The sequence below is a fragment of the Acartia tonsa genome, chromosome 8 (assembly GCF_053477335.1).
Source record: "Acartia tonsa isolate MP-2025a chromosome 8, ASM5347733v1, whole genome shotgun sequence".
NCBI classification, from domain to species: domain Eukaryota; kingdom Metazoa; phylum Arthropoda; class Copepoda; order Calanoida; family Acartiidae; genus Acartia; species Acartia tonsa.
Genome location: NC_137267.1, coordinates 46,602,855 through 46,629,295, shown reverse-complemented (window position 1 = coordinate 46,629,295; position 26,441 = coordinate 46,602,855). Strand labels below are relative to the sequence as shown.

The following is a 26,441-nucleotide window of genomic DNA, read 5'->3' as shown; positions in this document are numbered from 1 at the left end:
ACCAAGGGAGGGGAAAATGAAATCATTCATAACGTTATTTGGAGGGTCAAAAACGTAATCATAGATTATATTTCTGCTTCTATAAAAATAGATTGAACCTCCTAACTGCAATATGTGATCTAATCATAATATAATAAACATATTTATATTCACATGTATGTTCTACGGAATTGGATTACTATATATGTCACCAAGAGCGGATATTGAACAATTAAGAAAAGCTACTCTACACAATGTTTAATAGTCAATACTTACTTATACAGGTATAAAAAAAATGGCTGATGTACAATACATTCCCAATGATAATACAAAATAACCCCTTTTGTAGATTACAATTAGTGGTTGAAACGATTGGACACGCAATAAATTAACTAACCAATCAAAATTCATTTTAAAGATCCCAAAGTTGTTAAGCCAACGAATACGAAAATGTTATTAAAAGACTATGGGTTTTATTTTTTAACATCATAAACATATTTCAGAATACAATGTAACAGCTAAAAAAGAACAAATTACTCTTATACAAATAATTAAAAATGCAGGTATACTTTTTCTTTAAACGAAGCTACTCTACAACTCTAAGTTTTAATTTTTTCATGGAAAAAAAGAAGTTCAAAATAATAACAAAGTCAATTTTGATTTTAGTTTTAAAAAGAAATGTAGAAAGATTAACGGTCGCAACTTCGGAACATTAAGTCCTTGTTTTAACAATTTTAAATAAACATTTAGTAAATGTGTTGTTTATGATAAATTATGGAGAGCAGAGCTTTAAAAGATTTGAAATGGTTTTAGTTTGTGAAGTTTAAATCTTTTAATTTGATTGTGTTGCTCTTGTGTTGGGGGCTTAAAGGATTACGTACCAGGGATCTAAAGGGATAAGATGATGGATGATAAATTGATCTACATCCCTAATGATGATACACATAACTGCACCTTTTGTAGATTTTTATTAGTGGTTGCAACGATTAAACACCTAACTAATGAACCAACCAATCAAAATTAAATAAAATTCCCCAAAGATATTGAACCAACGACGTATAAGAAAATGTTTTTAGAAAGCTTTGGGGACTTTGTAATACACATCCAAATGTCCCCTCATTCACTGATTTCGTACATGTTTTAAGATTTTTAAAAATAAAAAAAATAAAAGTGCCAACTTCAAGTAATATTCAGACTAGCTATTTGAACCATCCGAGAATAGTTATTTCTCGTATTTAATTAATTTAAACATCTGTGATTGATGGATTGAAAACTATCTGCGCTCTGATTAGAGAAGCTTAAGTGTGTACCAATTAGAGAGCTGGTAGTTTTCAATCCACCTATCCTATTGGTCAAATTAATCAACTCAAATTGTATTTCCGCTTTTAGATAAAGAATTATACAAAAAACGAATTTAATAAAAATCCTTAAAATTTGATGCAGATTTCAAATCTCCCTCTAACATTAAAATTCTTTCCAACTTATATATCTTACCATGCAGGTTGTAACTATATAGTTTTGCCAAACCTTAAAAATAAAGGAAATTCGTACTAGGAATCATTGTTTCCAGTATCAAATTTATAACAAAATTCTAATAGATAGAAAGTCAAATATTAAAGACCTGAGCTACCCATTATTGACGAACGTACGGATAAGTTCAAATTATTGAAAATCTTCGCTTTTATAAGTATAGAGAAGTTTTGTTTTTGAAAATTGTACTTTCCAAGCATTCACGAGAACTGAAGTTTTAATGGAAAAATATTACAAATGAAGCAACTTAAATTAAAAGAATTTGTATCTTTAGCAGCGCATCTTCTCTCTATGTAGAGTAAGAGATATAAGTTTTCCAGAATTTTAATGTAGGGAGTAGATTTGAAATCTGCATCAAATTTTAAGGATTTTTTATAAAATTCGTTTTTTGTAAAATTCTTTATCTAAAAGCGAAAATACATTTTAAGTTAATTAATTTTGACCAATAGGATAGGTGGATTTTAAACTACCTGCGTTCTAATTGATTGAATGATGTACGACATCCAATCAGAGCGCAGATTTTTTAAATCCACCAATCACAGATGCCAAAATTAATTAACTTAATTTGTATTTCCGCTCTTAGATAAAGAATTATACAAAAAACGAATTTTATAAAAAATCCTTAAAATTTGATGCAGATTTCAAATCTACTCCCTACATTGCAATTCCGGAAAACTTATATCTCTTAATGTAGAGTCTGTATGTACGTCAATATGAAAAATATGATTTTCTCCCCCGCTGTCCAAGATAGAGGTTGCATTTTTTGTCGTTTTACCCCTTAGCTATGTGACATTTTGAAACATTATTAGTTACAGTAGTGGCTGCGCCCCTATTAGCCTCTAGGGGCACTGTTTGGGGAGGGGGAAAAGTCAACTACCCCCCTTACAATTACAGTTTGAAAAAGAAAAATAGTTTAAGACTTTCCAAGTACCTATGAGAAGCTATACTGTATAAAAAATGAGATCCATATCGTTTCAGTGGTTAGCGAGATCCTTCGGTACATACAGACACACACACACACACATCCTCTTACTTTTATATAAGGATTTAACTGGCTTGCATAAATGATTTCTTGGCGGTTGATTTTCAAGTAGTAAACTTGTAATGGAATTTACCCCAGGAAGGGAGGACACAATGGGCTGTTTATTAAACTTGTCCCCAAAGTTTTATAATAACCATTTTCTTATTCATTGGCTTAACAACTTTGGGTACTTTTATTGAATTTCGATTAGTTAGTCCAAACGTTTAAAGCACTAATTGTAATCTACAGAAGGGGTAATTCTGTGTATCATTATTGAGATACACATAAATTTATCGGCTATTGTCTTATCCCTTAAGATTCCTGAATTTACCCAGAGATATATATAGTATGCAAACACTGTCATGTTAACCCTGAAATCATTTTGTCGATGTGTATTTTGAATAGTTTATGTTGACTAAATGGCATTACATAATGGATTACTGCAAAAAAAAGTTCTTGTTTTCTAATAAAGAAATCACACAGCGGGCTAAAATAACGATTTTCCCCTTCCACCCCCTTTACCCCATCCACAAACTGATCAATACGGGAGTTCCATGTTATCAACCTAAATTGACGAAGATTTTTGCCCTGTCATTATATCCATACATTTTCTATATCCATTTATTACATAAAATCGCTATGACTGGCGTATTTTTAACATTTTGTTATATTATTGTAAAACTAACCTAATTCAGCAACTCCCAGTCACACTTTATAGCCTAATTAAACCTCACCTACACTTAACCACGGCTTCTGGCATGGCTACCGAGCCTTGGTTATAGATATGGCCACATTCCAATTTACTGTATGTACTTGAAATTTAAAAATTCAATTTGACCATTCTGATGTTATTGAAATATAATAATATACAGTCACAAATATTGCAAAAATTGGCGGTTTCCCTAAGTGACTAAAATGTGACCAAATTTGCAATTAGCTAAACACATAACTAACACCATCTATCGGCGAAAAAAATATTTTTGGTAAATGGCTGATTTTAAAATAGATTGAAAAAAACAATTTTGCGTTTCCCTGGAGGCCTCTAGGGGCGTAGCCGCTAGTTGGAAATAAAGGGAAAGGAGATAGTTTTTCGTTTGTTTGTCACTTTAGCTCAAGTTAGGTTAGGTAATATTTGGCCCAACAGGGTCATGGCTCCACAGGTTTTAGCCATAGGAAAAAAAAACTCTTCACCCCCCTCTTATTTTTGATTTATTTTAAAAGCAATTGGGAGTTTATGTAGGAAAGCGTCGTTTTTTTCAAAATATTACAGAAACAAAATTGAATACGGTCATTATGAAGATAAAAAGAAAACTAAGTATTACAGTTAGGGAGTTGAATCCATTTTTATAGAAGCAGAAATATAATCTATGATTATGGTTTGGACCCTCTAAAACTGTAATATACCCTTCCACTTTCCCCTCTCTTGGTGAAGATATCTTCAACGCCGATACGATTTTTGAAATATAAGATTCTACTTTTGTCTCTCTTGTTAAAGATATCTTCACCAAGAGAGGCAAAAGTGGAATCTTAAATTTCAAAAATCGTATCGGCGTTGAAGATATCTTCACCAAGAGAGGGGAAAGTGGAATCTTACATTTCAAAAATCGTATCGGCGTTGAAGATATCTTCACCAAGAGAGGGGAAAGTAGAATCTTACATTTCAAAAATCGTATCGGCGTTGAAGATATCTTCACCAAGAGAGGGGAAAGTGGAAAGGTAGATTACAGTTTTAGAGGGTCCAAACCATAATCATAGATTATATTTCTGCTTCTATAAAAATGGATTCAACTCCCTAACTGTATTATTTACATAACATTGTATCTTAAACTTGGTCATTGTTTTGAAAAAACTAACATTAACTAAAGCAAATATGGTTTGACGATTTTAAATTCAAACATAAATCATGGATAAAAACCTATTTATTTAAACACAGAATAGTTATTTATTGCATTGCAACATATTACAGACAGCTTTCCTCGGATATTAAATTTAGAAATTAAAAGATTTAAATCAGTTTTGTTAGCCCGGGTCCGGTATTAATTTTATAATTTTATTTTTTATATTCTTGGAAAATTGTCTGTAATACGACAATATAAATGATTTTTCACTATGGCTGAGAATCGGTTCTAATCTAGCGGATATTAATAGTTTTTGAAACCATATTAAAAACGATGTACTGCTATAAAAATAGATTTCGAAATGTCAAAATTTCCTATTTGTAAGGATTATAAATAAATGAGCGACAATAACATTAATATTTTTAACATTTTAATCTGATAATAGTTAATTTTCGCATCTAATAATAGACAGCTTTTCGCGGATATAAAATGAGTTGAATTAAGTTGAGTGTTCAAACGTTTCAACCACTAATTTTAATCTACAGAATGTATAACATCATTGGGGATAAACATCAATTTATCGGTAATTGGCCCATCCCGCTAGACCTCTGGAAATGAACGTTGTTTGAAAGGGATAACTGAACGAAAGATTGGTTCTAGGCTTTGTTCATGTCCACATTGCATGCCTAGCGTAGTACATCAAATATTCTGGATAAATCCTAATACCTTTAATGGAATATTCATTCCCATATAAACACCCCCCAACTCATTGATTGCACGACCTCTGCCTTGAAAGTCCTAATTATGCATGACAATGAGTTGCCTCTGCTTAGGGCCAAGGCATTTTCCCTAATCTTACTATTAATTTCACGCACCTGAAATAGCAGCTGTAGGAACCATTTTTTACGTCTTTAGATATGATGCAGTTTTAAGCCGAGATTCGAACCAATCACCGGATACACTACGTAATAAGCCACGGTCACGGGTTCGAAACACCCCCCAAATTCTTTTCCCGATGGTCTTAAATGAATGATTTTTGGGAATGGAAAGAAAACCTTTTTACATAAAAAAAAAGAAGTTTCTCCTCAGAACTTTTGTGTGTAGGCAATAGGAAATGAATCATATCTTAAACTTAAAAGCTATGCTTTTCTAAATATATTCTTATGGCAATTAATACAGATTTTCTTATACAAAGGGTGGCAGGGGCTTAGTCGGTATGTCGGTATGTCGGTGTTTCCATAAGGGGGTGGGGGGCATTGGGCTGTCTATTATACTGATACCCAAAGTTTTATAATAACGTATTCTTATTCGTTTACTTAACTACTTTTGACGCTTTTATCGAATTTTGGTTGGTTGGGTCATTGGATAAAACGCTTTAACCACTAATTGTAACCTACAGAAGTGGTAATTTTTTGTATCATCATTTGGGTTGTACATTAATTTATCAGACATTGTCTTATCACTTTAGAACCTAGCGGTGTTTCACTGGCCAATTTAACGGATTCTTCCAAATATTCTCCGCCTAAATTCAATAAATGTCACATTCAAATTTAGAAATAGTTTTTCTTTGTGTGCCAACAGCAGGAATTTTAATATTAAATGCCACCAGTTTTCCAGTATGCCTTCGAAACAGATTAATATCCGCTGGATTAGAACCTGTTCACAGCCATACCGACAAAAATAAATTTTCCACGTTTTTTTCAATCTGCTTGGCTTTGCATTAGGGTTGGGCCGGATATCCGGTTTGGCCGGTTATCCGGCCACTATCGATATCCGGCCGGTTACCGGATATTGAAATTATCCGGATACCGGATATCCGGCTGATTTTTACTGCCGGATATCCGGTAATTTGCCGGTTATCAAACGTTGGCCAGATATCCGGATGGATACCGGATATTGAAACTATCCGGATACTGGATATCCGGTATCCGGCCAAAAAAGTATCCCTACTTTGCATATTACTTTGGATCAACTACAGTTCACGGTAAAATATTCCTGGTAACGAATATTTCCAAAAATCTATGAATTTTAAAGGCTGCTAGCTGCCAAACGGCTGAACGTACAGATCATGCCCGCACACTGTTTTAAGCGGCATAAGAAGGCCTACAAATAATCTGAAATAACCATAAATCAATAATGCATAATTATCTCGCAGTGCAGAGAAATGCGCAAAAAAAGCTTTATTTGTGCATCATTGGATCTTAACTATTTCAGATTATTTGTAGGCCTTCTTATGCCGCTTAAAATTGTGTGCGGGTATGATCTGTACGTTCAGCCGTTTGGCAGCTAGCAGCCTTTAAAATGCATAGATTTTTTAAAATATTCGTTACCAGGAATATTTTACTGTGAACTGAAGTTGATCCCTTACTTTTATACAGGGCTTGGCAGCCTTAAGTCATCCGCGACAAGCCTCAAATTTAAACCTGTTTGGAATCTTTGTTATTTTGGTGTCAGATTTAAAACCTACTAAAACGATATATAGAACTTACTCTCTAAATTAAAATGTTTTTGAATTAATTGGAATAATGTTTAAAATTTTATTAACAATTTCTTGATTAAAAATATTTCTTTATGGAACATGTTTTTAATAAAAAAAAATTGTGTAATTTATCATATTAACCCTTAACAGTCGGGGGGGGGGGGGGGCGTTGAACGCCCCCCCATCCGGTTTTTTCTATTTCATTTTCTGTGTGTGAAAGATAAAGAGCCCAAACTGCTTGACTTTTTAAGTATGGGTATGACACATAACTGAGAGTTGGAATTTTTTGAATATCTCCATTCTGGCGGGCACAGGATGCCAGCAAACCTGGCAGGGTCATCCAGGTAAAGAACAAAAATTTGTTTTTGATTTAAACAAAGCATTTTATCTTACCAAAATGCTAAAATATCCTCTAGTAGTACATCCTCATATTAAATACAGGTGTTCAAGTCAATTTAAGGTTCCAGGTATGATCCTGCAGGTCCTGATCCTCCAGGTCTCCAGAAATCTTTAAAATGCTCCTGTGGCCGCAATTTTTGACTTAGAGACTTCAAATTTTAAACTTAAGCTTTTCTTACATGTCTACAAAATATATTAAAATTTCATAAAGATCCGCCGCCGTTTTCCCGCCGACTGCGGCGGCTGGCAGCTGCCAAGTACAGCTGCGGCCGTTGAAACTTATGTTTTAATATTTCAAATATAAAATTTAAATATAATAAACATTTTCTGCAAAAAAAAATTTTCTTCTAGCTTTAAAAATAAAAAAAATACAGCCGTTTGAAATTTTTAAGTAAAAAAGGACCTAAAAACAAAGGTTGTTAAATAAAAGGGTGAAGGAAGCGGAAATTGACCTTGACTTATTTAAGGTCGGAAATTCACCATAACACAGGGGACTTGCACAAAAAAATTTAGCCCTCTAGCTCTAATAGGAACTGAGATAATGAGGAGGGGGGCGTTGAACGCCCCCCCCCCCCCCGACTGATTAAGGTGCGGTAAGGGGCCCGACTGTTAAGGGTTAAAAATCTGAAGTATCTTATTTTCTCTTTAATTTTGTTATTAAATTATCTACTTTCTAATTATTTAATAATTTTCTCTATTATGTCATTAAATCCTAAGAAATTTGCTGACAAATGAAAATTAAAAATAATAGGAAAAATTAAGTGGTACGTGCTGAATTATCTAAGACTAGCGGCTGCGCCCCTAACATCTAGATGCTTTGTATTCGAATGGTAGTGAAAGGATAAAATTGGCTAAAACCATCCTGAGCTACTTTAATATAATAGTAAATGGCCTAAAAACACAGGATATATATTAAAATAAAAATTTTATATTAGCAATAAAAGGAAAAATACCACAATTTCTTATAATTACCAAACTAAAGATTAAAGAACTTTTAAACTTTTGATGAAAAAATTCATGAAATCAAAGGAAAAATTAGTTAAAAAGGCAAACTTAACTAATATAACTTTTTTTCAGCATGGCTTCGAAACCGAATAATATCCACTAAATTAGAACTGGTTCTTAGACATACTCATATAGTACGGGTCCTCAGGGCTAACAAAACCGGGTTAACTTTTCGTGTAGTATCCGTGGAAACCTGTCTTTAATCAATAAAATTTAAGGGTTGGATTTTCTTTATCGTTGGCCTGGGAATTTTCCTGTAATTTGGAGACATAATCACTGTGTGATCATATACTCTAATAAAGTAAAACTTTTTGCTGGCCAAATTAACAATCGCCCCATTTACGTTATCCTATCCCCTCCCCTCCTACTGGATGAACAAACTAACCAATAAGTTATGTCCATGTTAGCAACCTAATTTTATTTTTTTAGGGTTGGATTTTGTTGATTGTTGATCTTGGTATTTACGTTATCCCATCCCCTTCCCTCCTACTGGATGAACAAACTAACCAATAACTAATGTCCTTGTTATCAACCTAATATTTTTTTTTAGGGTTGGATTTTATTGATCGTTGGTCTGGGTATATTCCTGTTGGTAGGAGTGATCATCACTGTGTGTACCTTGTCCTGTATGGCCAGGAGGAAAAAGAAGCTCCAGGAAAAAAGGTAGTGCAATGAAGCATCTTATAGCGCCTAATGAAAAAATGACGTCATACATCAAATATGATCAATGATAGGCCAGTGTACATTGCAAACTTGGTCAAATAAAATGAATATTGGCCTTTTATTAGTCATTTGTATTGTAAGTGGTAATTTTTTATAAGGCACAATAATCTGCTTCTAGTTTCATATTATGACTAAAAGAATGGTTCGGTTACATCAATGGGTATATATATCATTACTTGGATGTTACACCAGTTTGTTAGTTCTCTAATAATTCAACGTCCATCCCCTTTATTTATTACCTCCCTTCCTACTGGATGAACAAACTGACCAAAATTAGTTCCATATTAGCAACTTAAGTTGACGACAATTGTCCCCCTGTCATAATATCCACGCATATTTTATGTCTATTGTTACAGCTCAATATTTTTAAATGTATTACTTGTATTATAGCTAATTCAGATGCATGATAAGGATTGTAGTAGTTTGATTGTTTGTCTGCTATCAAGATATGCCCTACAGTTTCTTGGATGAAATTATTAACATACTGGAAATTACTTTTTTTGATTTGATGATTTTTATCCAAGTAAATCCAAAGCATTTTCAAAATAATGAGAGTCATTTTTGTTGAATAATTCCGAAAAGTTGAGTTGTAGTTAAATGCGCTTATTAAGTCAAACTATTTTAATTATCATATAGATACATTTGGTTATTATTAAGATAATTCGACTTAATAAAAGCATTTGACTACAACCCAACACCCAACTTTACGGGAAAATTACCCTCTTTCTTCTATAACAAAGTAGAATGATGTCTGTCCGTCCCTTAAGATCTCGGTAACCACTGAACCGATCGGATTCTACTCTTCAGGGAATATACCTATTGGTCCTGTGGTGATTTTAGGCTATTTTCTTGTGGGGGGGGGGATGGGACATCCGCAACCCCCCTAAAAACAAAAAATCCCCCCTATTTTTTTTCTGAAGATTTCCTTGGTCCTTTTTTTTTGCTGAAGATCTCCTTTGTCCTTTTACGAATTTCGTCTAAATTTGTTTTTTGATCACCTCTTAGGGCAAAGCCCCTAGAGGCTAGGGGCGAAGCCGCTAGTAGTTTTACAAATTGGGACAGAAGGAAGTAAGATTGCATGTTTAATGGAATTACATCTTACAAGAATAAATTTTACAAAAAAAGAATTTGCTATGAAAACCTTGTAAATAAACTTTTAAAAGTTATGTATCATATTATTCTAAAAGCTTCATACCATATATTCTTACCTGAATTAACTAGTGGCTACGCCCCTAGAGGCCCTTTGGGCGTTTTCTCTTAGGAGGGTGGTGGTACACTCCCCCCCCTAAATAGCTATTAACCAAACAGGGCCTATAAGAAGCTACACTGTAAAGAAACCGGCGGTTAGCGAGATCCTTCGGTACAGACAGACAAACATCCTTTTACTTTTTAATAAGGATGTAATGAGTTTTGACGTTCTGACGTTAATTAAAACGAAGCTCTGCTTTAAACAAATGAACATGGCAAAATTTAATCTACTTAAGTGGAACTTTGTTTAGTTTAAACCAAGTTGATTTGATTATAGTGCTTCAAACTTTCATATCCTATGTTTACATATGATAATCCAATGGATTTATTTTTACTTGGATCTTAAAACAGATTATCATATACTCTTATAGAGGGAATTTTTAAGCTGGCTAAAATAAAGATTGACTCTGTTTACGTTACCCCATCCCCTCCCCTCCTACTGAATGAACGAACTGACAAATACATGATATTCGTGTTAGCAATCTAAATTCATGACAATTTTTCTCTTGTTATAATATCCACGTATGTTCTATATCCAGTGATAATGATTACATAAACAATTTAATTTATTTACTTTTGTCACAACAACGTCATTATTAATTTGCTCGCAAATAATTATTTTAAATTACATTACAGCAAGTAGCAACAACTCAAATTTAAGTAAAAAAGTTAAAAATTTATAGGAAATCTTCAACAGCTGGCAACACTACTCTAGTATTTATTCTAAAATATATAAAATATTTAGTAAATCTGTAAAAAAAACCATACTCAATATTTATTCAAAATATATCAAATAATTAGTAAATCTGGTATAGCTGGCAGCATTGTTCTAGTATCTTTTCCAAAATAAATTAGATTTTTAGTAAATCTGGTATAGCTGACAATACTACTCTAGTATCTATTCTAAAATATATGATTTATTTAGTAAATCTGGTATAGCTGGCAGCATTGTTCTAGTATCAAATCTAAAATGTATCAATATATAGTAAATCTAATATTGCTGGCAACACTTCTTTAGTATCTATTCTAAAATATACAAAATATTTAGTAAATCTTTTATAGCTGGCAACACTACTCTAGTATCTAACATATAAATAATATTTTTAGTAAATCTGGTATAGCTGGCAACACAGCTCTGGTATCAGCTCTACAACAATCATTTGCATATCAAGCTCAAGCCTTAGCTGCTCAAATTGAAGCAGGTTAGTAAGAAGTTATGTGTAATTTGGAAGAATGTGGTTTAATCCAAAGTTTGTAACACAATTATCTTATTCGATGACTATAAAACATTGGGAACATTGAATTTGGTTGGTTGGATTACAACAAGTAGTGTCCAAAATTTTCAATTGATAATTTTATTTTAATTGTTGATGTACATAAATTTAAATTCCATAGTCCTATCCGTTAATATCCTTGATCTATAAGAGTGGAGGCAATGATTTAGCTGAAAAGATGTTATGAAAGACAGAGTCAAATGCTCTTGGACAATCACAATTTATATTTTATTTTAGGAAACAACATGCAGCAAGACGAGGAGTGTTTGACCTGCAACTTGATACAGATGGGCAGCAGCATGGCATACAGTGATAACACCTGTCCACAGTGTGGCAGGAGGTGTGTGTAGTAAGGGATAACAATCACAATGGGGCAATCTATCCAAAAAAATAAGAACTTGTAAATTATAAAAGAATGGAGTTAAGAAAAGAGTACAAAACTTTTTTAATGATTAATTGAATTTTTACAATACTTTGGAACAATTTTATGAAATATCTCAAAATGCCAAACATTAGTTCAAAATCTTGATTTATTGGTGAAAATGGTGAAAAAATAAAATCATTATGGAATGTGATATCAAAACTACAATTCAGAACTATAAAAGCAGATTTAAGGAGCATTAAAACAAATTTATTCCTAAACTAATTTCAATATAAGTGTAGAAAACAAATTGAATTTTGTTGGAAATGTAAAATCTATTCTACATGTTGGTTATATATATAATGCAGGGCTCCAGGGACAAGACAATGGACCATAAATTGCCAAGTTCTTCCACGTTGAAATCAAATAATTGTTTTGGTAGTTGGTAAAGACTGGTGTTTAAATTTATGTCATTGTCCTGTCCCTCCCTGGCATAATGTCAAATTCATTCTATGCATGTTTCCCATTGTTATGCAAGTTTAAACAAGAACAATTATGTTCAATAGTTGAGCAGCAATAACATAAGCAAGAATCAGGTATCTAAAGGGATTAGGCAATGACTGATAAATTGATGTACATCAGCCATGATTATACACAATGGAGATTATAATTAGTGGTTGAAACGTTTGGAAACTCAAATTAATGAACCAACCATTTAAAATTTAATAAAGTCTCCAAAGTTGTTAAGCCTACCAACAAGAAACCGTTATTACAACACTTTGAGGACTAGTGTAATTAACAACCCATTGTCCCCTTCCTTCCTAAATAAGAACCGATTTTCTCTCCATTATAACCATAATGAAAGTATAACTACATTTTTTTTGAAGAATGATCAATAAATTTTGACTTTATATACAGCATGACCCTCGAAAAAGTTTTTTTAAGCATCTGCAGCCCATATTTCTCAATGAATTATAAAAAAATGTATATATCCTTGTTCTCTGTAGATTCCACATAAGTAGATATAAAAATATTTTTTCTACATCAATTAACAGCTGAGATTTTTAGAGCCAAAGTTTTGAAAAAGTGGCTGAGGAAAAAGTAACTTTTCAAGAAAAATGTTTTTTAAAGTGAAATGACGTGTTTTCCTCATAATTTCAATACTTTTTATAAAACTTATATAAAGATGTTTCCAAGAAATTTATTTAATGCTGAAAGCACTTTTTTCACTTGCTCTAAAAGGCATTTTTAGATTAGTGTAAATTGCAAAAACACCCTTACAGAAAGAAATCCTATAAAAAATAGTAGGAAATTGAAAGTTTACATAAACAGAAATCAAACACTTTTTATTTTATCAAAATAAGTTAAAAAAAAAAAAAAGTTACAGCTACAAACTTTTATTAAACATTTAACAATTTAAATGATTCTTATGTGTGTTTAAATAATTTGTATGAGTGGGCGGGAATTTAAGCACTAATCTTTCCGGTCGTAAGCATTAATTGGGGAGGGGTTTATTCAAGGTCATATTAATAAAGAGGAGATATTATAAGATTTGAGGGTAAATGGTTATGAGAAAATGCATTTGATGAAATTTTGAAAAGTAATTTTTTATATGTAAAAGTAACTTTTTTTATGCAATAAAAAATGTATCAATTGTAAACTTGCTCTTCTTTCTTATTTGTTTTTTAACTGGTTGATAAAAAGTAATATACTAATAAAAAACTAAGAAATATTTAGCAATATCCAGTTTCTCAAGCACTTTTTCCAAACTTTGGCTTTAAAAATCTCGGCTGTTAATTGATGTAAAAAAAATATTTTGATATCCTTTGATGTAGAAAATTATAGAGAGCAAGTACATATGAATCTTTTAATATTTTATTGAGAAATATAGGCTGCAGATGCTTAAAAAAAAATTTTCGAGGGTCATGCTGTAGATTTTAAAAATCCGTGAATTCACAATAAAGCTTTTGAAATATGATAGTGACAAATAAACGTGCGGACATACCTTAGTTATAGAATAGCTGTGTTACTATAAAATGTTGGGTTTTTTTCATAAAGATCATCTCTGTGTATACATTTTAGATAATAAACCTCAAATATAAAATAGCAATATTATACAGACAATTTTAAGAAAGAGCCAAATAAGTTCATATTAGTATTATAGACAATTTTTCGCGGATATTATAATAAAAAATCATAAGATTAAAAATAGTTTTATTAGCTCCAAGAGGCCGAAGGCCCAGGCTAACAAATATGGTATTAATTCTATGATTTTTATTTTAATATTCGTTGAAAATTGTCTGTAATACGATGCTATACATGATTTATCAGTATGGAGGAGAACCGGTTCTAATCTGACGGATATCAATCGGTTACGAAGCCAAACTGGAAAATATTTTCCAAAAATACGTCTTTCATAAAATTATAAAAGTGTCAAAACTAAATAGAATTTGATTAAGATTTTATTTTACTTAAAAGAACTTAGTTTTATTTTCAAAACCTTTTAACTAAATAACTACAATCTTTTAAAAATTAAATATGAAATTTGCAAATAATTTAAAAGCATTAACATAACGTATAGTGAAATTTTACAAAATTTTAAGTCAAATATCTATTTTGAAGCATGCTTTCCTTAACTTTTTTGAAGGCCATCTCCATTCAACTATTTTTTAAGTATTTTTTAAAGGAATATCAAAAATATACTCAGACACCTGTAGAATCATATGGCAGAGTTCAAAATGATAATAATTACCCACATCAATTTTTATTAGAATTTTAAATTTTGAATTCTTGTTTTCATTGGGTCTATTTGGCTGAATGGTTTATGTGTCTTTTCTTTTTATGTTATACTGAATAAGCTATAAAATTGGAAAGAATTTTAATGAATATAATAGATTTGAAATCTGCATAAAATTTTAAGGAATTTTTATAAAATTCGTTTTTTGTATATTTTTTTATCTATAAGCGCAAATACAAATTAAGTTAAATAATTTTGACATCTGTGATTGGTGGATTGCAAACTATCTGCGCCCTGATTGGAGAAGCTTAAGTGACGTACATCATTCAACCAATTAGAGCGCAGGTAGTTTCCAATCCACCTATCCTATTGGTCAAAATTTATTAACTTTAATTGGATTTGCGCATTTAAATAATGAATTATATAAAAAACGAATTTTATAAAAAAAAATCCTTAAAATTTTATGCAGATTTCAAATCTATTATATTCATTAAAATCCTTTCCAATTTTTATAGCTTAATACTGAATGATGTTAATTCATAGATTAATCCTACATCTTTAATTTTTAATGAATCTTAAAATATCATTATATTTCAATGAAGAAAAATGTTAGCAAGAAGTTTACCCAAAAAGGAAAGACACATAAACATTGAGCCAAATGGACCCAAGGAATTTTTGTGTGTCATTATTCTTGTTTTAAACTCTGCAGTATGATTCTACAGGTGTCAGAATATAGTTTTGATACCCAAAAATGCTTCAAACCTCCATGTTTTTATCAACATTCACTGGTGCACTATCAAATAAACAACACATGAATGTAGAGTAGCTTCCAAAAAAGAAAGTCATATTGACTGCAACAAATAAACACACACACACACACCAATAGTCTATTTGTTTTTCATAAACCTTGTATTTACTGTTATTCGAATCATGAAGAAAATAAGAAGTAATTTGATTTATTAACCTCGACTACGGCCATTAGAAAAACGGCTGGCTACACAACTGAATTCCCGGGATCTAAAGGGATATGACAGTGGCAAATAAATCTATGTCCTACCCCAATTATGATACAAAAAATTACACCTTCAGTAAATTACAATTAGTTAAAACATTTGGACACTCAACTTGATGAATAAACAAATCAAAATTAAATTAAAGTCCCTAAAGTTTTTAATCACCGAGTAAAATTTTTTTATTATTTATAAATCTTTGGGGACCAGTGCAATAAACAGTCCAATGTCCCCTCCCTCCCTGCTTGCCAACACTTATTGGTGAACTCAAATAAACAACACATGAATGTAGAGTAGCTTCCAAAAAAGAAAGTCATATTGACTGCAACAAATAAAAACACACACACACTAATTGTCAATTTTGTTTTTCATAAACCTTGCATTTAACATTATTCGATGTCTGAAGAAAATTCAAATTTTTCTCAATGCCTGCAAATCGGATTCGGATCTAGTGCAGTTCACGTTAAAATGTTCCTGGTAACGATTATCTCCAAAAATATATGAACTTTAAAGGCTGTTAACTACCAAACGGTGTAACGTGTAGATTATGCTAGCACAAAATTACAAAATTTTAACCTTAAAAAAAGGCCTACAAATAATCTGAAATAATCACTATTCAATCATACAAAGTTATCTCGTAGTGCACATAAATGCGCGAAAAAGACTTATTTTAGGCGTTTTTCCTCCGTGAAGCTCTCCCTTTACATCGTTAGATCTTGGATATTACAGATTATTACAGATTTTGGACGATCAGCTGTTTGACAGCTAGCAGCCTTTAAAGTTCATAGATTTTAAGAGATGCTCGTTACCATGAACAGTTTACCAGGAACAGTTTACTGTGAACTGCACTAGATCGAAATCAAACCTGGAAAAGTGAATAACCTCAAAATTATCTAGAAAAAGTAAGCCGTTTGCCAAATATGATTTTTAGCCGTTTATCTGGATGCTGCAGTCAAAAAATACAAAATTATTTTGCAAACTCTTCTTGATCCATGTTCTCATATTCAACCCTTTTACAATATTATTTTTTAAGGATAAACGTTTCTAATATTTTTTTAAAAAATCAATTGTACAACTAAAATTGTGAATTTACAAATTGTTTATTTAGTCTTAAAATATAAATTAAAAAGTGTTATTTTATGTAAAATCATCTCTAATACATACATTATATCTATTTTATATGTGAAATAAATAATAATATTGAACAATTTTATCATTTTTCTAAAAACAACGTAGTGGGAAATAAATACTCTATCCCTAATTTATCAAAAGAGTTTGTCTTCTAGTGACCTTAACAAAGCTTTTAACTAAGTTCACTACTTCCAGAAAGGGTTCTAAAGGATTCAGACAATGACCCATAAATTGATGTACCTCCCCAATGATGATACACCTTATGTAGATTACAATTAGTGATTGAAACGTTTTAACATAACTTAATAAAATAACCAATAAAATCCAAGTCTCCAAGGTTATTAAGCCAAGAAATAAGAAAACGTTATTATAAAACTTTGGGGACTAGCGTAATAAACATGGCCCAATGTCCCCTCATGAATTCCAAACGTAAAGATCCTGAGCCAATTAGTCAAATAAATGAAATTCAGGGAATGTTAATATAGGTCCCTGCCCCTAGGGGCTAGGAGAGCAGCCGTTAGTTTAGAATTATATCTATTAATGTCATTTTATTTAATTGAAGGTGAGTTTCTGCTTTAAAATTCCTCTTAGTTTAAGATTTAAAAATGTTATTTTGGATAAATATTTTCCCAAATTTCTTTCTGTTAAAAGTGAGAATATAAGCTCTTGAGAAAATTAACACGTTCTTTTAGCCATTCGGATTCAATGTATCCTTTCTCAGTGTAAATTTACGGGTGGACGGAAATTTCACAGCCAATATTTAAAAATTTGTGCCAGTTCTCAAATAGGTGAATCCTCAAACGCTACTATTCGCCGATATTTTAAAATCGACTGCTGATTCTAGCCACTTTAATCAGTCACCAAAATAAAAAGAATAAAAACAATGATGACAACATCCATAAAAGAAAAGCTAAAAGGGGTACATACTGATGCTATGTCAGGCATGGGACTCGAATAGTAGGGGGAATGCGTTGGCCCTAAAACGGGCGCAACTAATTACCATGCACAGTTCCAGGCAAAGTTCGTGCAATCAATAAGACGATTGTAACAGTCTAAGTAAATGTTAATAGTTATTTCTCGCATCGTATTATAAACAGCTTTCCGCGAATATAGAATGTACAATTATAAGATTAAAACCAGATTTCTTAGCCCCGAGGTGCCGAAGGCACGGGCTAAAAAAAACTGGTTTTAATCTTAAGATTATACATTTTATATTCGTAGAAAGCTGGATATAATACGATGCCAGACATAGTTTTTTCGTATGGATGAGAACCGGTTCCTATCCACCGGATTTAAATGAATAAGAGAAAAGCTATTCCATTACGGACTGACCCTAAATTAAAAAAGCTTCGCTATAAAAATGACAATCGAATATAATCTGTATTACATTTGTTAACGTTAAATTCCTGGCGTTTTTTATTAAAACTTCCATCAACGGTTGTTAAAATGTAGAAACCAATTTTATTGATGGATGAAAAAAACCTTTTATCCTGTTTATTTTACTTTTCCCATCCTGTAATGTTTGATTGCAGGGTTCTCAAGGGAAAGGAAAATGTCCTATAAATTTATGTTCATCCCCAATGATGACACACATTTCCTCTTCTTCAGATTACAATTATTGGTTAGAACGTTTGAACACTCAACTTAAAAAATCAACCAATCATAATTCATTAAAAGTCCCCAAAGTTGATAAGCCAATAAATATGAAAACCTTATTAAAAACTTTGGGGACAAGTGTAATAAACAGCCCATTGTCCCCTCCCTTCCTGGTTTGAGGGGCAGATAAATTAAATTAGGACTATCTGACCATTTTACTTCCTTAAACAATAAACATTTCTTTCACACAAGGTTATAAGGTAACTAAAATAAATTTAGTTAGAGGCAGGGATCTAAGGTGATAAGACAATGTCCCCAAAGTTGTTAAGCCAAAAAATTAGAAAACGTTATTATAAATCTTTGGGGACTTGCGTAATTAACAGCCCATTGCCCCTCTCTCTCTGGTTAAAAGCATGGAAAAATAAAAAAGAACAGTAAAATGTAATAGTGTAAGAGTGTATTATGGTTATTTTAAAGAATATTTTAAAAGGCTTATTAAACTATCTTACATTATCTGTTTTGGTTTGTTGAGCTAAGAAGCTGCTTTGCTAAAACTATATTATATTTAATTGATTTATGAAAATTATAACTTTTCTGGGCGCATAAACTACCATTTAAATATTTTGTTTTTAAGAATATCTATTCCAGTATTGAGAAAACATTTACTCTGAATAAATTACATTGAAAAGATTTTAGTTGGTGCACCTTAACTGTAACTGCATTTTATTCATTAACGTAATTGATATAGAAAATGTACACCTGGAGATCTCTGTTGGCATGAATTCGATTTCTCGGCTGTAATTGAAGATAGAGAGCTAATTTTTTAAATGATAAATTCATGTATTACTTAGCAACCATTAAAAATTTACTTTGTCCGTCGGCTTCAATAGACATAGTGCTTAATTTTATAAGGCTAATTGATTTTTTATGATTTATCGAATATCCTCTCTCTTTTTCTTTCCGTTTGTCCATTTATTATTCTTTTGTACTTTGCTGCTGTATGGATGGTGTCATCCTTGTGTTAATCAATATTTTTAGCACATATATTGGTATGGATTATCTAGATAAATATTATATAGCACGTTTTCCTTTAATTGTATTTAGGATATTTTATCAAAAATAATTTCTGAGAAAAATATATTATTTTTTACATTCTCCTATTTTCAATTTCAAATTGTTAATAGCTATTATTCGCATTGTATTATAGACATCTTTTCGTTGATATCAAAATGAAATAATATAGGGTTAAACCAGTTTTGTTAGACCCGTTATTTTAGTAATCGTGAATAATTGTCTGTAATACGATGCTATACATAATTTTTTAGTATAGCTGAGAATCGGTTCTAATCCAGCGGACATTGATCGGTTTCGAATCCATACTGGAAATGCATTTATCATCGATGAATAAACTTTCAAGTTAGATGTACTATTTCTAATTAGTTGGGTGATAAACTTCTAAAAGATATATTTGGGTGCTTTCTCTCATAGTGTCTATTGAGCACTAAATCAACCTCCCGTTTAAAAAAATTATTTGAAAAGGGACCCTGTAGGTGGCCCTAACCCTGTTAAGCTATCCAGACTCAATTTTAGGTATAGGATATATTGACAGGGGAAAATTTGTCGTTCATACTGTAGGAGTGGAAGGGATGAGGTAAAGGATTGGGGGTATCTTTTTTTAGCCAGTCGTGAGCATCACTTTATCAGAGTTAATGGAAATCTAGTGCTCCATCCAAGTAATAATATAATAATTTACCCAATATTACCTAAGGAATAAACAACAAAGTATTTCTCATTTACAAAATATCTTGTTTCCAACCAGGAGCAGTGTTAAGGAAGACTTGAGCCATATAATTGTATTGAATAAATATGATTATATTTCTCGTATTCATTCGAATCCGGTGGATAAGAACCGGTTCTCATCCATACGAAAAAACTGTGTCCAGCTTTCTACGAATATAAAATGTTCAATCATAAGATTAAAACCAGTTTTTTAGCCCGTGCCTCGGCACCTCGGGGCTAAAAAAACTGGTTTTGATCTTATAATTGTACATTCAATATCCGCGGAAAGCTGTTTACAATACGATTCGAGAAATAACTATTATCCAGATTTATTCATACAAACACCACTTATAATACAAACTGGCTGTCAATAAGTTGAGAGAAAGAGAGCGGGGAAATGGGCTGTTTTGTTACACTAGTCCCCAAAATTTTATAATAACGTTTTCTTGTTCGTTTGATTAACAACTTTGGGAACTTTTAATTGATTTTGATTAGTTGGTTTACTAAGTTGAGTGTCCAAATGTTTCTACCACTAATTGTAATTTACAAAAGGTTTAATTTTGCGATGTACATCAATTTATCGGCTATTGTCTTATCCCTTTATATCCCTGCAATAAGTTATATTATTGATTATTTGAATAATTTTACTTTACACCTACCCCCAAGGCTAACAATTCCATTTGAATCTTGAGATCAAATGCTAGCCCAACATTTTAATAATAGGATTGTGGCATGCATTTATACATTTTATTTTTAGTTACATCAGGGATCTTAAGGACAAAGCCCAAATTGGGTCAAAAATGATCCATGTGACGTCATAAAAATGAGAGAGATGAGAGGAGAAGTGGCAAAGAAAACCCCTAAAAAAAGATGGATAATCCCTCATTTTTATAACGTTACATGGATGATTTTTGACACAATTTGGGCTTTGTCACCTTCAGGGATTAGAAAATGAACGTAAATTGAGGAAAATCCTTAAAAATATTAGTTAAAAGTTTAGATACTTATATTATAAACCTACCAGTCAAGATTCAGTAAAATTACTCAAAGTTTTGAAGTCAATAAACGAGAATATTTGTCTAAAGATGTTGATACCAAGATCATTTACAGTCTAATATCCTCTTTCTTTTAATATTACTAGCGGCTACGCCCCTAGAAGCCTCTAGGGACAATTAATGTAAGAGGGGTAAAAACTACACCTGCCCTTTCCCATTTTTAATTTGTGTTTTAAAAAGAAAAAGTAGCAAAAAATATTTTTTTTGAGAGGGGGTTAACTTTTTATTAGGAGGGTGAAGATACCCTCCCCCAAAATAGTTAAAAACCTTTCCTGAACATATAAGAAGCTTGATTGTAAAGTAGAACTATATCGGTTCAGCGGTTAGCGATACCCTTCGATACAAACAAAAAAAGGTTACTACTTTATAAAATATCCATAGACACAGTGTTTCGCCATTTTAGGGCTCATCAGTATGGCTCAATTCATCAGAGTTAATTTTGCACAATAGTTTGAATTGAATTTATGTAAAAAAAAGATATGTTATTTCTAATTCATTAACTGAATAATTTCAAATCAAATATAGTTTAAATGCAAACTTATTTCGGAAAAAAACAATACTTATTTACAAAAAAAATGTACATAAAATGATAAAATTCTATATTTTTCATACCATCCTGAAAATGGACGTCGTTTTCTAAGATGGAAAATAAACATTTATGAATATCAATATCATTTGTTTACATTACACTCTAAAAAATATTTTTTCTGAAAAAAAGGGGTATTATACTCTTAGGATTTTTTTCAATTTTGAAAATTTTGGTCCATTCCCCAACTCCCCACAGAACAATGACTCTAGCATGCCTAGCCGTGGGCGCTCGACCCCCCAGCCTTTGATGGTAATTTTATGTATCATCATTAGGGTTGTACATTAATTTATCGACCATCGTCTTATCCATTTAGATACCTACCTTGTTTGTATTCCTTTTTTTATGTATTTTTTGTGAGTATGTTGTGATAATATGATATGTTATCCTATAATCTTATACAATCATGAATGATATCATGCGGGGCTTGGCAGCTGTAGCCAACATTTATTCATTGACCGAAGAAGTGGGTCTAATAAAATTCTTTAAAATGACGGCAAGATTGGATAAGCAGCATTTTTAATGTTTTATATTTTATTTGTTCAATAATCCATAGTCGAAGCAAATTTGCTTGAATCATGGACGGATGTCTAACCCTAAATGTTATCATAATATGTAAAAAAAATTATTTCTTCATTGTTTTACATTTATATATAATCTATTTCTGTGTTCTTTTAATTTTAAAAGATAATATTATTTATTGTTGATAATAAAGGGCCCAAGGGGGCTGGGGTAGTCTACTTTTATTTCTTTTAAAACTGCAGTATTATCTTTATCCCCCAACTTATCTTTTAATTGAGGGGAGGGGGGGGGGGTGATTTTTTGCCACCCCCCCCCCCCTCCCTTCCTCCACATCCTTCAAGGCAGGATTAGAGTGAAATTTCCCAGGGAGTAAGGGAGGGGACAATGGATCGAATATTCATTTTTTAAGAATCTCAGACTTTGGGTACTGGCTTATAGGGAATGTGCACGAGTTCAGCAGGTTCTGACTGACTTTAGGTACTAGCGCATCAATGCCCCACTAACTAGCTTAGTTAGTTTTGAATACAGCAGACATAAAAATTTGTTATTGATGGCTGGTTTTAACAAATATTTTTTCCCAAGAAAATGTCATTTCATGTATAGAAAGTCTACTGTGATATTTATGTATTAAACAATCTAAGAACCCCTTGAATTTAGGTGGCAGTTTTAAATATATGAGAAGGGTTTACGAAGTTCTAAACACGATTTTTCTAGTAATTAATTACAGAATGTTTACTACATTGTGATGTATTGGTAATTTGATTTTCAAGCAAATGATTTTTTTTCTTAGAACTAATTTTATTCTAAATTATACTACCATGATCCCTTTACAATTTTGGTAAAATTTTCTGGATAAATCTGGTTTTCATTGCTTTTCAGCGAAAATTCTTAATTTGAATTAATTGCCCATTGTCCCCTCCCTTAATGCCTGGAAATTTCCTGAAAAATTTATGATATAGACTAGCGGCAGCGCCACAAGGATCTATGAAAGCTAATTATTTAAAGCAAGACCTTTATAGTAGGTACCAAGATACTAACATCCAAACCATTGTAGACAACCAACCCTTTGATTGCAGGACCTTTGTTTCGAAATCCTAACAGAGGAAGGGCATGAATAAGGCTTTTATTAGGCCCTGATATTACTCCTCACTCTTACTATTAATTTCACGCATCTGATACACCAGCAGTGGGTAAACTGTTTGGGCCAAGATTCGAAACGATTCGAACTCCATAGCGACAAGCGTATGCTGCACATTCTGTAGATTAAAGTTAGAAGTTGAAACGTTCAAATGCTCAACTTAATGAACTAATCTATCAAAATGCACTAAGTCCCAAAAGTTGATAAGTAAAAGAAGAAGAAAATGTTATTATAAAAATTCTCTCTCTCTCTCTTTCTGGGTTGAACCAAACAAGTATTGTTTAACACTGCTTAATGATTATCTAACCTTGAAAGAAGAATCTATAGCAGCAATTTCCTTTTATTTCATCTGTGTACCATAGAATCCGTTCTAATCCCCCAACCCCCCTCTTTTGAAGAAGAATATTTATCTATCGCATCGTATTACAGATAGTTTTCAGCGGGTTTTAATTATGAAAAATTAAAACCAGTTTTGTTAGTTTATCTATTTTTAAAAGCGAAGCTTTTCTATAATTAGGGTCGGTCCGTCCGTCCGTCCGTAACGGATAGCTTTTTTCGTTAATTTAGGCATGTTAGAATTGTCATATCGATTTCAAATTTTGCATGGTGATTCCTTTAGCAGTTAGGTACGATTTAGAAAGCGTAGCAACTCTATAATCATTACCAAAATGTCCGTACGTCCATTTTAAACATGATGATTTTTTTACTTTTTTAACATCAAATTTTTATGTGATCTAATTATCCGATTGGTCTGATTTTTGGTATATTGATTCCTGGGACAACATAGTATAATGTAATAAACGAAGCAACTCTATAATCAAGTCCTAAAAATGTAAGTATGTCCATAAACATTATCCTGTATCAAGCAGTTTTTTAACAAATTTACTTACAATTTTGCTTTAACTCTTATACATTTATATTAGGATTATTCAGTTCTGAAACTATACAAGTGTTAACGTCCGTTTGTCCTACCGTTTCAGTGCTTCGCTTTTATGGATGTTGTCATCCTTGTTTATATTTTATTTATCGTGCAAAATTGTCTGTAATACAATGCTATTAATGATTTTTCAGTATGGCTGAGAACCAGTTCTAATTCAGCAGATATTAATCGGTTTGTATGTCATACTAAAGAAATATTTATAATACAAATTTTATATTAGGATATGCTAAGTAAGGGCCCTACAGGAATAGAGCTTCCCAAAGGGGCCAAAAAACTATTTTTTTTTAAAATGATGATAATAAGAGGGGAGGGGGGCATTCGTGGTCAATTTAGATAAAAAAATATAATATACCGTGTTATAAGGTATATAGTGAATAAGTCTAGAAATTTATATTAACATTCCTACATAATAATATATTCTATTGTAATCGATATATAATTACTTGGATGTTGCACCAGATTTTTTTTTATAAAGTAATATTAACAGCTGGCTAAAATAACAATAGTGTTATCCCCCATTCACCCCCTTTACCCAATTTCCTCCCTTGCTACTGTATGAACGAAGAATAAATGAAGTCCATAATAACAAGCTAAATTGCGACAAATTTTCCCCTGTTTATATATCCACGTTTATCCTATATCCATTGCTATTGTGTTTCTGTAGTAAGTGACGTAATATCTTGTAATGTAATAAGAATTCCAATGAAATAAAGCAAAATTGTCGATTCAACTAGTTCCTAATTATTGTCTTTTACCTGATTCATATCTTTGATTCCGGTTCATTTCAACGTTAAACCAGACCGTTAATTTTAAGTCCAAACTATTGCAGACCTTTGTCAGGAAGTTCTAACTATGCCTGGTAGCGATTATTTTGGGCTAAGTCATTGGCTCGACTCTAACTATTTATGTTGCTCACCTGACATATCTGCAGTAGGAATCATTTTTAAACGCGAAGCTTTTCTATAACTATGGTCGGTCCGTCCGTCCGGAACAAATAGGTTTTTTCGTTAATTTAGGCATGTTAGAATTGTCCTATCCATTTCAAACTTTGCTTGGTGATTCCTGTAGTAGTTAGGTACGATTTAGAAATCGTAGAAAATCTATAATCATTACCAGAATTTTCGTACGTCTATTTTAAACATGTTGATTTTTTTTACTTTTTAACAACAAATTTTTATATGATCTAACTATCCGATTGATCTGATTTTTGGTATAATGATTCCTGGGACAACAAAGTTCAATATTATAAGCGAAGCAACTCTATAATCAAGTCCTAAAAATGTAAGTATGTCCATTAACATTATCCTGTATCAAGCAGTTTTTAAACAAATTTATTTACAATTTTGTTTCGACTCTAATACATTTACATTTTGATTATTCAGTTCTGACACTATACAAGTGTTAATGTCCGTTTATGCTACCGTTTTAGATCTTCGCTTTTATGGATGTTGTCATTCTTGTTACTTCTATTATGACGTGGTTTTGGCCGAGATTCGAACCTAAAACCTTCCCGAAAACGTTACGTCTCAGTCGCGGGATGGAGTGGATGATACAATTGAGCACAAAGTATTATTATGCACCTCCCACCTTAGGGGTAAATTTTATCGGGAGATATATCTAATATAATTTTTTTTAATTGGAAACAAAAAAAATACGTCAGCCACGACCTCTTTTTACAAAATCAACTTATTCGACATAAATCATTGAAATTACAATTCGACAAAATCAACCTCTCTTTCAAACCTTACTAGAGATACACAGAAATAAAAGGTATCCCCCAAATGACCTAACGTGTCATATAATTCCCCCCCCCCCCCTTCTTGTTTATTTTTTTCAAAACTTGTTCTGTCGGGAGATTTAACCAGACAGAGCCTTTCTAAACTTAAATTAAACTAACCAGATAGAGCATCGCAAGTATTTTCTTTCTATTCTTAAAATATGAAATGAGAAAGGTGGTTTATGGACGCTCAAATATCTATTAAGGGGATTTTGTCAGGATAACAGTGGAATTGGATTTAGAATAAACGTGGATATTATGACAAAGGAAAATTTTTAATCAGTTTAGAATGCTAACATGGTCTTCATTTATT

General features: G+C 31.9%; 1 protein-coding gene across 1 annotated transcript; it reads left to right on the top strand.

The window, feature by feature from the left end:
• The first annotated feature begins 480 nt into the window (after positions 1-480).
• Positions 481-13,029, top strand: LOC145327122 (uncharacterized). The gene is made up of 4 exons (XM_080170657.1): positions 481-542; positions 8,802-8,914; positions 11,330-11,424; positions 11,734-13,029. Exons 1-4 carry the CDS (start codon positions 537-539, stop codon positions 11,844-11,846), a joined length of 327 nt encoding a protein of 108 aa, XP_080026783.1. The 5' UTR covers positions 481-536; the 3' UTR covers positions 11,847-13,029.
• Positions 13,030-26,441: the final 13,412 nt, after the last annotated feature.

Coding starts and splice junctions, on each gene's coding strand:
- LOC145327122 (XM_080170657.1), top strand. Junction 8,915..11,329: donor AAGAAGCTCCAGGAAAAAAG/GTAGTGCAATGA, acceptor TAATATTTTTAG/TAAATCTGGTATAGCTGGCA. Junction 11,425..11,733: donor AGCTGCTCAAATTGAAGCAG/GTTAGTAAGAAG, acceptor ATTTTATTTTAG/GAAACAACATGCAGCAAGAC.